This window comes from Neoarius graeffei, chromosome 25, assembly GCF_027579695.1.
Source record: "Neoarius graeffei isolate fNeoGra1 chromosome 25, fNeoGra1.pri, whole genome shotgun sequence".
In the NCBI taxonomy this organism is placed as follows: Eukaryota; Metazoa; Chordata; class Actinopteri; order Siluriformes; family Ariidae; genus Neoarius; species Neoarius graeffei.
This window is the reverse complement of record NC_083593.1, coordinates 31,098,789-31,111,199: the sequence shown is the minus strand read 5'-3', so window position 1 is coordinate 31,111,199 and position 12,411 is coordinate 31,098,789. Positions and strand designations below refer to the sequence as shown.

General features: G+C 41.4%; 1 protein-coding gene across 1 annotated transcript in view; it reads left to right on the top strand.

Moving 5' to 3' along the window:
- Positions 1 to 2,038: 2,038 nt before the first annotated feature.
- Positions 2,039 to 12,411, top strand: part of jhy (junctional cadherin complex regulator) — a gene marked incomplete at its 5' end in the record, with an annotated part of 43,396 nt that continues 33,023 nt past the window's right edge. The window contains 2 exon segments of the mRNA XM_060908581.1: positions 2,039 to 2,130; positions 2,483 to 2,785. Coding sequence (XP_060764564.1) covers positions 2,039 to 2,130; positions 2,483 to 2,785 — 395 coding nt within the window.

Here is a 12,411-nt window from a genome sequence, read left to right as displayed (position 1 = left end):
GTGGTGGACTGCATTTTCACAGATCTTAGTTCAGGATACATTGATACTGTCAGTCCTACCACAATTATATTTGTCAGATAAGTCTCATTTTAAATAAGCCAAAACACAAACCTGGACACATTTCCACTTCCAAAAACCTAAATGGACAAAAGTACTGATGCAAAAACACTAGGCTCTGATTAATCAATATATGCAAAACCCCTTTCTTGACCTAGGATACCAAATGAAAAGCAAAGCAAAGGAAGACCATAACAGGGTGTTAATCACTTTAAAGATTTAAAAATAAGTGGTAACTAAAACTGGTTTAACAGAATATTTACAATCTAACTGTACATTGCGACTCTCCAACAGAAAGCCAGTTGATCAGAGGGAGATTAGAAACTTTATGGGAGGGAAATTAGAAACTACTTTTATGGGGGGGAATGAACACAAGGATTGACTACAACAATCCAGACTACACGGTCTCTGAGCCAAAGCTTCTGTCAGCTTCTCCTAGATGCTCCAAAGCAACTTGGAAGACATTTCATTATCTCTAGCCGCTTTATCCTTCTACAGGGTTGCAGGCAAGCTGGAGCCTATCCCAGCTGACTATGGGCGAAAGGTGGGGTACACCCTGGACAAGCTGCCAGGGCTGACACATAGACACAGACAACCATTCACACCTACGGTCAATTTAGAGTCACCAGTTAACTTAACCTGCATGTCTGGACTGTGGGGGAAACCGGAGCACCCGGAGGAAACCCACGCGGACATGGGGAGAACATGCAAACTCCGCACAGAAAGGCCCTTGCCGGCCCCGGGGCTCGAACCCAGGACCTTCTTGCTGTGAGGCGACAGCGCTAACCACTACACCACCGTGCCGCCCCACTTGGAAGACTTGTCCTGGTTTTACTGTTTGAATCTCACCACCAAATAATGACAGCTGAGTGTCCAAAACATATAGTCTCAAAGTCTGACACTGTTGTATTTGGATGTAATGGAGTCCATGCCTGTCTTCATCTCACACACTAACTCAGGCTCTTTCCTTGCCAACAAAGTGCACATTCTAGTCTTCAGGCATCCTAGAATATCAACCTTAAATACATCCATCCATTTTCTATATTGCTTATCCATCAGGGTCATGGGGGGAAGCTGGAGCCAATCACAGCTGACTTCAGGTGAGAGGCAGGGTACACCCTGGACAGGTCACCAATCTATCACAGGGCTAATACAGAGTCAACCAACCAAACACATTCACACCTATGACTATTTAGAGTAACCAGTTGACCTAATCTAAATGTCTTTGGACTTTGGGAGGAAACCAGAGCACCCAGCAGAAACCTATTCAGGCACAGGGAGAACATGCAAACGCTACAAAGAAATGCCTTAGTTGGCCACCAGGTTCAACCCCAGCATATATATATATATATATATATATATATATATATGAAAATACTTTTTTGTAGCACTGTGAGGTGAAAGTGCTAATCACTGCACCACTGTGCTGTCCTCATTACAATACACAGAACACTAGTATCTCATAGCTGTGGGTATGTTTTTCTTTTTTTTCTCTCATTATGGACCAGCGTTGATTATTACTTGCTGAACAACTAATTTTGCATTTCATAATATCTCAGTAAGTGATTTACCTATTATAGGATTGTTTTTTATTATTCTCTATTTTTATGTTGTATTTTTCATTTTAACATTCATAGATATTGCAAATAAACAGCCACACATACCCTAATATCCTTATGGTCTGTGCACAGCCTTATTTACCTTATCATACTTAAAAGTGAATCAAAGAATAAGGGGATCTATCATGACAGTCTCCTGAGGAATGTCAAGGTATATAGGCCTGTTGTGATAATGAAATTCTAGCTTACAATTTATTGGAAAATAAATTGTGACAGAGTTAATGGCCTATTGATAGGTTAATCGCATATTACACCATTATACTGCATATAAAAATAACTTTACTACAAGGTCATGATACTGTACATTAAGAGTTATTACCGATCAATATGCTTTGATAAATATTAAGTAAATAATTCACTATCAAGCCACCCATTCCTAGTGCGCATGTGCAAGATCTCTTCGAGTCTGTGTCTCCATGGCAACGGTCACACGTACGGCCAAAGTGGGTAAGAAGTCTCTATAACGACTCGCTGTATTTACATTAATAACTAGTTATTAGGTATTGGTGATAGTGTTTTAATATATTTAATACTTTGTAACGGAAATCGTAGATTATGACAAAAATATCTGTGTCCCGATTAGCTGATTAACGTTTGAGGAGACAAAATTAAAGCTAGCGTTAACTTGGCTAAATAATTTGCTAGCTTGTTTGTACGCGTCTCTGCCTAACGCCATTTTATCATAAATCATTCATGTAATTTGGTGATGGGGTTAAATGCAACATAAGAGTGTTGTAATTTGTAAAAGAGAGTGTTGTGATTTGTGAGTGCTGACTCGAAATATCTTCCGCAATCCACAACAGCAGCACAGATCATGGATCTTTATCCAACAAGTATAATGATGATGAGAAGAGAAACATGAAGTCTGATCAGGCCCGTGACGCCAGACCAAGCGATGAGGATGCACCCCATGATCTTGGGGACTCCTTAGAGTCAGACACTGAGAGCTTGGTGCAAGAAAAAGCTGACCAGAGAGAGCTTCAAAAACACATACTGAGCAGTGCTGGTGATAACAGTTCCTCTCATCAGAATCAGAATCAGAATCAAGTTTATTGCCAAGGACGTTCTCACATACAAGGAAATTGCTTTGATGGTTGGTGCTTGAACAGGTAAGATAAAAAAAAGTGAAAAAAATAGACAAAAGTAGTTATTAAATATAATTTAAAAAATAAGAAGAATCTCAAATATACAAATTTGAAAAAACAGACAGATTTAAGGAGTATGTGCGTGGGTTGTTTTGAAGTCCAAACTGTACAGTATGATACAGAATGTACAAAAATTGGTCACAGGATGAAGATGAAGAAGAGTCATGACATGAATGTGTGAGAAGAAGAGATGTGCAATGTGTTCAATAAATAACGGTTGTGCCTTTGCAACTACATATTACTGAATTAAACACGCAAACTCAGAGGTAACGTTAACTAATGAATCATCACTCAGTTTTTGTCAGAAGCAGCCAAAAAAAAAAAAAATCACTGCAAATGGTGAATTAGTAATGAGAAAACAAATGCTAAGGGGAATGATTCCACTTAAAGAAACAGATCCTTCAAAACACTACACTCCTCCCCTTTTAGATTTATGCTACACATCTGAATATACAGTAACACAATCAGTTTTGCAACGCATTTCAGTACATCCAAAACATTCTCTTTTGCAGATCTTATAGAACGGTACAGTGCATTTTAAAATTTTTTATTTATTTACTTTTTTTTTTAAAGAACAGTCCATAACCCTAACTATTAAGTTTGTTATAGCTACTAATTGTAACTATAAAACCCAAGACAGTTCATAAGTCCAGTCTTTTAAGTGGTGCCCTGATTTTTTTCAGGGTAACGCCTTGGAACCTGTGGAGGAACCTGTGTTTCTTCAGGGGACACATTTTCTGTTGCATGTGTAACCCTACTGTTGGTGTTATGATCAGAATTGAGCAAAAGGTCTGGTGAACACACTGTGTCTGGCTTGTTGGATGCAGGCTGCTTAGGGGTGTTGTTTGGCTGGGCATTCAGTATCTGATCAACATAGCATCTCCATGTATGTTCTCTAACGTCTACCTCGTACATCATTGGTCTATTTCTAGTGACTATCCACCCAAATGTCCACTTTTTCTCTTGATAATCATGCACTAACACTTGTTGTCCCATATCAAAACTCCTTGCTGTATCACTTGACACCGTGCTGAACTGTTTATTCTGCACTTCCCTCCATAAATTTGGTTTTAGGAGGTCAGCGCGAGATCTCAGGTGTCTGTTCATAAACAGCATTGCTGGTGTTTGGTTCATTGTCGCATGAACAGCATTCTGATACACAAAAAGGAAGTTTTCCACTTTATGTTGAAGAGAGATGTTCTCTTTTTCTATTGCTTTAATGTACTTTTTAAAGGTTTGGACAAATGTTCTGCTAACCCATTCGTTGCTTGATGGTGTGGTGCTGACTTGAAGTGTCGAATGCCATTCTTCTTCATGAAAAGTTTGAACTCATCTGAAATATATTGTGGGCCATTATCACTCACAATTTGCTTAGGCAGACCATTTCTGGAAAAGATGCTCCTCAAAACAGAAATAGTCTTTTCTGAGGTTGTGGATTTCATTGGTATAACTGCTGGCCGTTTTGAGTGGGCATCTACAGCTATTAAGAACATGGAATTCATGAATGGCCCAGCGAAATCAATATGCACTCTCTGCCAGGGTGCAGATGGCCACTCCCACGTGTGTAAGGGTGCCTGTAGGGGTGTATTTTGAACGCTGTGGCATCCTGAACAGGTTTTGGTGAGATCCTCAATCTGTCTCTCTATTCCCAGCTACCATACATAGCTACAGGTGAGACTTTTCATTTTTATGGTACCCAGGTGACCCTCATGCCAGTTCTTTAACACTGTAGTGCAAAGCTTAAAGGGCACTACCATGCATGATCCACACATCAGAGTTCCCTGGCAAATGGACAGTTGATCATGTCTCACAGAAACTCATGAAACATGGCACTTTCGTGGGCTGGCCACCCTTGTATGGTGATGTCATAAACTTTTGACAGTGTCGGATTGTTCTGTGTTTCTCTTTGTATCTCAGCATTTGTTACTGGTAGCTGGTCCACCAGTGCTCTATGGAACACTTCTGCTGGATCCTGAAATGAAGACTTTTCTTCCTCAGTTTTCAACAATGGGAGGCATCAGTGTTATTACAGTGGCGCTTGAAAGTTTGTGAACCCTTTAGAATTTTCTATATTCCTGCATAAATATGACCTAAAACATCATCAGATTTTCACACAAGGCCTAAAAGTAGATAAAGAGAACCCAGTTAAACAAATGAGATAAAAATATTATACTTGGTCATTTATTTATTGAGAAAAATGATCCAATATTACATATCTGCGAGTGGCAAAAGTATGTGAACCTCTAGGATTAGCAGTTAATTTGAAGTTGAAATTAGAGTCAGGTGTTTTTAATCAATGGGATGACAATCAGGTGTGAGTGGGCATCCTTTTTTATTTAAAGAACAGATCTATCAAAGTCTGATCTTCACAACACATGTTTGGGGAAGTGCATCATGGCATGAACAAAGGAGATTTCTGAGGACCTCAGAAAAAGCGTTGTTGATGCTCATCAGGCTGGAAAAGGTTATAAAACCATCTCTAAAGAGTTTGGACTCCACCAATCCACAATCAGACAGATTGTGTACAAATGGAGGAAATTCAAGACCACTGTTACTGTCCCCAGGAGTGGTTGACCAACAAAGATCACTCCAAGAGCAAGGCGTGCAATAGTTGGCGAGGTCACAAAGGACCCCAGGGTAACTTCTAAGCAACTGAAGGCCTCTCTCACATTGGCTAATGTTAATGTTCATGAGTCCACCATCAGGAGAACACTGAACAACGATGGTGTGCATGGCAGGGTTGCAAGGAGAAAGCCACTGCTCTCCAAAAAGAACATTGCTGCTCATCTGGTTTGCTAAAGATCACATGGACAAGCCAGAAGGCTATTGGAAAAATGTTTTGTGGATGGATGAGACCAAACTAGAACTTTTTGGTTTAAATGAGAAGCATTATGTTTGGAGAAAGGAAAACACTGCATTCCAGCATAAGAACCTTATCCCATCTGTGAAACATGGTGGTGGTAGTATCATGGTTTGGGCCTGTTTTGCTGCATCTGGGCCAGGGCGGCTTGCCATCATTGATGAAGCAATGAATTCTGAATTACACCAGCGAATTCTAAAGGAAAATGTCAGGACATCTGTCCATGAACTGAATATCAAGAAAAGGTGGGTCATGCAGCAAGACAATGACCCTAAGCGCACAAGTCGCTCTACCAAAAATGGTTAAAGAAGAATAAAGGTAATGTTTTGGAATGGCCAAGTCAAAGTCCTGACCTTAATCCAATGGAAATGTTGTGGAAGGACGCAGTTCATGTGAGGAAACCCATCAACATCCCAGAGTTGAAGCTGTTCTGTACAGAGGAATGGGCTAAAATTCCTCCAAGCCGGTGTGCAGGACTGATCAACAGTTACCAGAAACGTTTAGTTGCAGTTATTGCTGCACAAGGGGGTCACACCAGATATTGAAAGCAAAGGTTCACATACTTTTGTCACTCACAGATATGTAATATTGGATCATTTTCCTCAATAAATAAATGACCAAGTATAATATTTTTGTCTCATTTGTTTAACTGGGTTCTCTTTATCTACTTTAAGGACTTGTGTGAAAATCTGATGATGTTTTAGGTCATATTTATACAGAAATATAGAAAATTCTAAAGGGTTCAGAAACTTTCAAGCACCACTGTATGTTGTTTGGTTCCTTTGAGCTTGAGGTCATAAGAGTGGGCTCCGAAGAACAGTGCCCACTGTTGTAGATGGGTAGCTGACATCACAGGGATTCCTTTCCTGGGGTTGAAAATGGATACAAGAGGCTGGTGATCTGTCCCTAAAATGAACCTTTGGCCATAAAGGTAATGATGGAACTTCTTTATGCCCCACGCAAGGCTAAGGGCCTTTCTGTCGATCTGGGCATAATTGTATTCTGCCCTTGTCAGGGACCTCAAAGCGAATGCATTTGGACACTCAGATCCATCATCCATAGTGTGTGACAAAAAGGGGATGCATTGCATGCTAGTCAGATAGGCCATGATGGATCATAATGTGTAAGTAGTTCATCAGAGGTTATTAGTCTTTTTGTTTCTGTGAATACCTTCTCACATTTTTCTGACCAGTGCCATTTGGTTCCTATCTGTAGCAGTGCATTTAGTGGGTACAGTACTGAAGCAAGGTTTGGGAAAAACAAATGCTAATAGTTTACCAGGTCCAAATACAATCTTCGCTGTGACATGTTTTCTGGCCTTGGTGCTTTCAGCACTGCTTCAATTTTCTCTTGAGATTTGTACAAGTCAAGTTTGTCAATGATGTGCCCAGAATACAAGATTTCAGTCTTGAAAAACTCACATTTCTCCCTCTTTGCCTGCAGGCCATACTCATTAAGCCTGGTGAGCACTTTGCTGAGGTTTTGGAGATGCTCTTCATCGCTTTTGCCCATCATGATTATATCATCAAGATAACATTGTGTTCTTGGTCCTGAAGCATCATTGCTCTTTGCCAAATGGCTGGAGTCGATATGGCACCAAACACAAGATGATTGTACTTGTACAGTTCCTTATGCATGTTGATGGTTAGGAACTTCCTACCCGACTCCTTCACTTCCATTTGTAGATAGACCTCTGACAAGTCACTCTTTGAAAACTTCTCCCCTCCAGCTAAAGATGTGAAGATGTCTTCAGTGCGTGCTAGGGGGTACTGCACAGTGCGCAGTACTGGGTTAATGCTCACTTTGAAAGCCCAGCATATATGAACACCTCCACTTTTCCTTTCTTGATCACTGGAACACTGGGTGTTGCCCAACTGCTCCAGTCAGCCTTGCCAGAAAAGAATGCCAGATGCTTCCAAGCGCTGAAATTTAGCATCTATTTTTGGACTAATTTGGTTAATTGGTAATAGGTCAGTAACATGGTTGGGTATAAAAAGATCATTCCAGAGAGGATGAGTCTCTCAGAAGTAAAGATGGAGAGGGGTTCACCACTCTATGAAAGACTGCATGGGCAAACAATGCAACAATTTAAGAATAATGTTCCTCAATGTAAAATTGCAAAGAATTTGGGGATCACATCATCTATGGTACATAATATTAAAAGAATCAGAGAATCTGGAGAAATCTGTGTATACAAGAGACAAGGCTGAAAACTGACATTGGATGCCTGTGATCTTCAGGCCCTCAGGCAACACTGCATTAAAAGCAGGCATGTGTCTGTAGTGGAAATCACTGTGTGGGTGAGGTAAGGGTGCTTGTAGGGGTGTATTTTGAACGCTGTGGCATCCCGAGCAGGTTTTGGTGAGATTTTCAATCTTTCTGTCTATTCCCAGCCATCATACATAGTTACCACCATACATTGCTCAGGAACACTTCAGAAAACCATTATCTGTGAAAACAGTCCATTACTGCATCCAAAAATGCAAGTTAAAACCATATATAAACAATATCCAGAAACACCACCACCTTCTCTGGGCCTGTGCTCTTTTATTATGGACTGAGGCGAGGTGGAAAATTGTCCCGAGGTGTGATGACTCAAAAGTAGAAATTCTTTTTTGAAATGGACACGACATCCTCCAGGCTAAAGAGGAGAGGGACCATCCGGCTTGTTATCTGTGCACAGTTCAAAAGCCAGCATCTGTGATGGTATGAGGGTGCATTAGTGAACATGACATGACATGGGTAGCTTGTACATCTGGGAAGACATCATTCTGAATGATATATACACATTTCAGAGCAATATGCTGCCATCCAGACAAAATCTTTTTTTTTTCAGGAAAGCCTTCCTTCTTTCAGCAAGACAATGCCAAACTGCTTTCTGCACATATTAAAGCTACATGGCTCCATAGTAAGAGTCTGGGTGTTAAACTGGCCTGCCTGCAGTTCAGACCTGTCTCCCATTTAAAACATTTGGTGCATCATGAAGCGCAAAATACGACAAAGAAGACCCCGAACTATTGAGCAACTGAAATTGTATATCCGGCAAGAATGGGACAACCTTTCTTTTTCAAAACTAAGCAGTTGGTCTCCTCAGTTCCCAGATGTTTACAGAGTGTTGTTAAAAGTAGAAGTAATGCAACACAGTGGTAACATGCCCCGTCCCAACTTTTTTTGAAATGTGTTCCTGACAACAAATTCAAAATGAGCATTTAAAAAAAAAACAATAAAATTTCTCAGTTTTAACATTTGATATATTGTCTTTCTACTATTTTCAATGAAATATAGGGTTTCCGCAATTTGCAAATCATCATATTCTGTTTTTTTTTTATTTTTTATACAGTGTCCCAAATTTATGGAATTGGGGTTGTACAAGTTTTGGTTGACAAAAATATTTAACTGCACATTACTTACTGCAGTGTCCAGCTTTGTGGCGCCAAAGGAAGTAGGTTACTCTGAGGGGCAACATCTAACTTCTGATGTCATCTAAAACCTGATTACTTACTTACTTAGGCCCTTTACCCCTTATGGAGCATAGGCCCTTATGGAGCATAGGCCGAATCTCCGCCATCTGACTCTGTTCTGGGCAGTCTTCCCCACTTCCAACCAGCTAGTCTCCTGTTACCTCAGCTACTCATCAGTGTCACACCTCCAGGTGTTTCTGGGCTGGCCTCTCTTTCTTCTACCCTGGGGGTTCCAGGTTAGTGCCTGACGGCTGATGCTGGATGCTGGTTTCCTAGGGGTACAGTGCCTTGCAAAAGTATTCATCCCCCTTGGTGTTTGTTTTGTCACATTACAAGCTGGAATTAAAATGGATTTTTTGGGGGTTATCACCATTTGATGTACACAATATGCGTACACCTTTAAAGATGAAAATTGTTGTTTTATTGTGACACAAACAATAATTAAGATGAAAAAACAGAAATCTGGAGTGTGCATAGGTATTCACCCACTTTCCTATGAAACCCCTAAATAAGAGTTGGTCCAACCAGTTCACTTCATAAGTCACATAGCTAGTTGTTTAAGATCCACCTGTGTACAATCAAAGTGTCACATGATCTGTCACATGATGTCTGTATAAACCAGCCTGTTCTGGAAGGACCCTGCAACACTACTAAGCAAGCAACATGAAACCCAAGGAGCACTCCAAACAGGTCAGAGACAAATGTGTGAAGAAGTATGGATCAGAGTTGTGTTATTTAAAAATATCCCAGACTTTGAATATCCCAGGGAGCACCATTAAATCCATTATAGCAAAATGGAAAGAATATGTCACCACTACAAACCTGACAAGAGAAGGCCGCCCACCAAAACTCATAGACCGGGCAAGGAGGGCATTAATCAGAGATGCAACAAAGACACCAAAGATAACACTGAAGGAGCTGTAAAGATCCACAGTGGAGATAGGAGTATCTGTCCATAGGATCACTTTAAATCATACACTCCACAGAGTGGGACTTCATGGAAGAGTGGCCAGAAAAAAAAATTGCTTAAGAAAACACGTTTGGAGTTTGCTCAACAGCATGCAGCAGACTCTTCAAACACATGGAAGAAGATTCTGTGGTCAAATGAGACTAAAATTGATCTTTTTGGCCATCATGGAAAATGCCATGTGTGGTGCAAACCCAGTACTCTGAGAACACCATTCCTACAGTGAAGCATGGTGATGGCAGCATCATGCTGTGGGGATATTTTTCATCTGCAGGGACAGGAAAGCTGGTCAGGACTGAAGGAAAGATGGATGGCACTAAATACAGGGCAATTCTGGAGGAAAACCTGTTTGAGTCAGCCAGAGCTTTGAGACTGGGAAGAAGGTTCACATTCCAGCAGGACAATGACCCTAAACATACTGCTAAAGCACTGGAGTGGTTTAAAGGGAAACATTTAAATGTCTTGGAATGGCCTAATCAAAGCCCTGACCTCAATCCAATTGAGAATCTGTGGCATAACTTGAAAATTGCTGTACACAAATGCAACCCATCTAACTTGAAGGAGATGGAGCAGTTTTGCCTTGAGGAATGGGCAAAAATCCCAGTGGCTAGATGTGCTAAGCTAATAGAGGCATATCCCAAGAGATTTGCAGCTGTAATTGCAGCAGAAGGTGGCTCTACAAAGTATTGACTTGGGGGTGAATACCTATGCACACTACAGATTTCTGTTTTTTTTTTTTCATCTTAATTATCATTTGTGTCACAATAAAACAACAATTTTCACCAGTGGTAGGCATGTTGTGTAAATCAAATGGTGCTCACCCCCAAAAAATCCATTTTAATTCCAGCTTGTAATGCAACAAAACAGGACAAACACCAAGGGGTGAATACTTTTGCAAGGCACTGTATGTCCAATCCAGCCCCACTTTCTTCTCAGAATCTGCTTGGTGACTGGTTCTTGTCCTGCCCGTTGCCACAATTCTTCACTGCTGATACTGTTAGGCCACCTGACATTGAAGATTTGTCGTAGACAAGTGTTTATAAATGTTTGTAACTTTTGCTGTGATGCCCTGGTCATTCTCCATGTCTCTGAGCCATAGAGTAAGACTGACTTGATATTGGAGTTGAAGATGCGCATTTTTGTGGCTGTGTGGATTTCCTTTGAGGCCCAGATGTTCTTTAATATGACAGATGCTGCTCTTGCCTTGCCAGTCCTGGCTGTGATGTCTTAGTGTGTGCCCCCCCGTCAGTCAACCACACTTTGTCGACCTGTTTGACTGGCTCCCCACCTACTGTGACTGGAGTGTTTACAGTGGTGTTGATCTTCGTGAGCTCTGTTTTCTTCCTGTTAATCTTAAGCCCTGTTCTTGCTGATGTTGTAGTGAGGTGGGTAGTTTTGTCTTGCATCTGGTTGTGGTTGTGTGACAGGAGTGCCAGGTCATCCAGGTCATCAGCAAAGTCTAAATCGTCCAGTTGTGTCCATAGTGTCCACTGTATTCCGTTCTTCCTTCCTGCTGTAGTGGTCTTCATGATCCAGTTGACCACCAGGAGGAAAAAGAAGGGTGACAGTAGACACTCTTGCTGCACTCTGGTCTGTCTGACAACTGTCAGGTATGAGCTACTTTGCATGTCATGTCCTTATAGGTGCACTGGATAATGGAGATGAGCTTCTTGGGTACCCCATGGTGTCTCAGTAGCTTCCACAGTGTATTTCTGTCAACACTGTCGAATGCCTTCTCGTAGTCAATGAAGTTAATGTAGAGGGGAGTGTTCCATTCCAATGCTTGCTCCACTATAATGCGTAGGGTGACAATCTGGTCGGCACAGGATCTGTTCCGGCGGAACCCTGCTTGCTGCTCTCGAAGCTTGGCGTCAACTGCCTCTTCCATCCTCTCCAACACAACTCTATTGAGGACTTTACCAGGCACTGAAAGGAGCATAATCCCTCAGTAGTTACTGCAGTCCCTGAGGTCCCCTTTCTTGGGTAGTTTGATGAGAATTCATTCCCTCCATTCAGCCAGGACTTGTTCCTCCTCCTGGATCCTGCTGAAGAGGCTGTACAGCATGTTGATGGCCATCCCTACATCAGCTTTGATGGCTTCCGCTGGGATCTCATCTGGTCCTGCTGCCTTCCCATCCTTTAGAGACATGATGGCCTTCTTGAGCTCTATCTTTGTTGATTTCCCACAGTTGATTTTTAGTTCTGTCTCTGCTGGTGGGATGCTTGGAGGTGCTCCATCCTCTGTGTGTCCTGAATACAGCAGCATCTCTCCTGTCCCCAGGCTCAGATGTCCTGTCTGTAG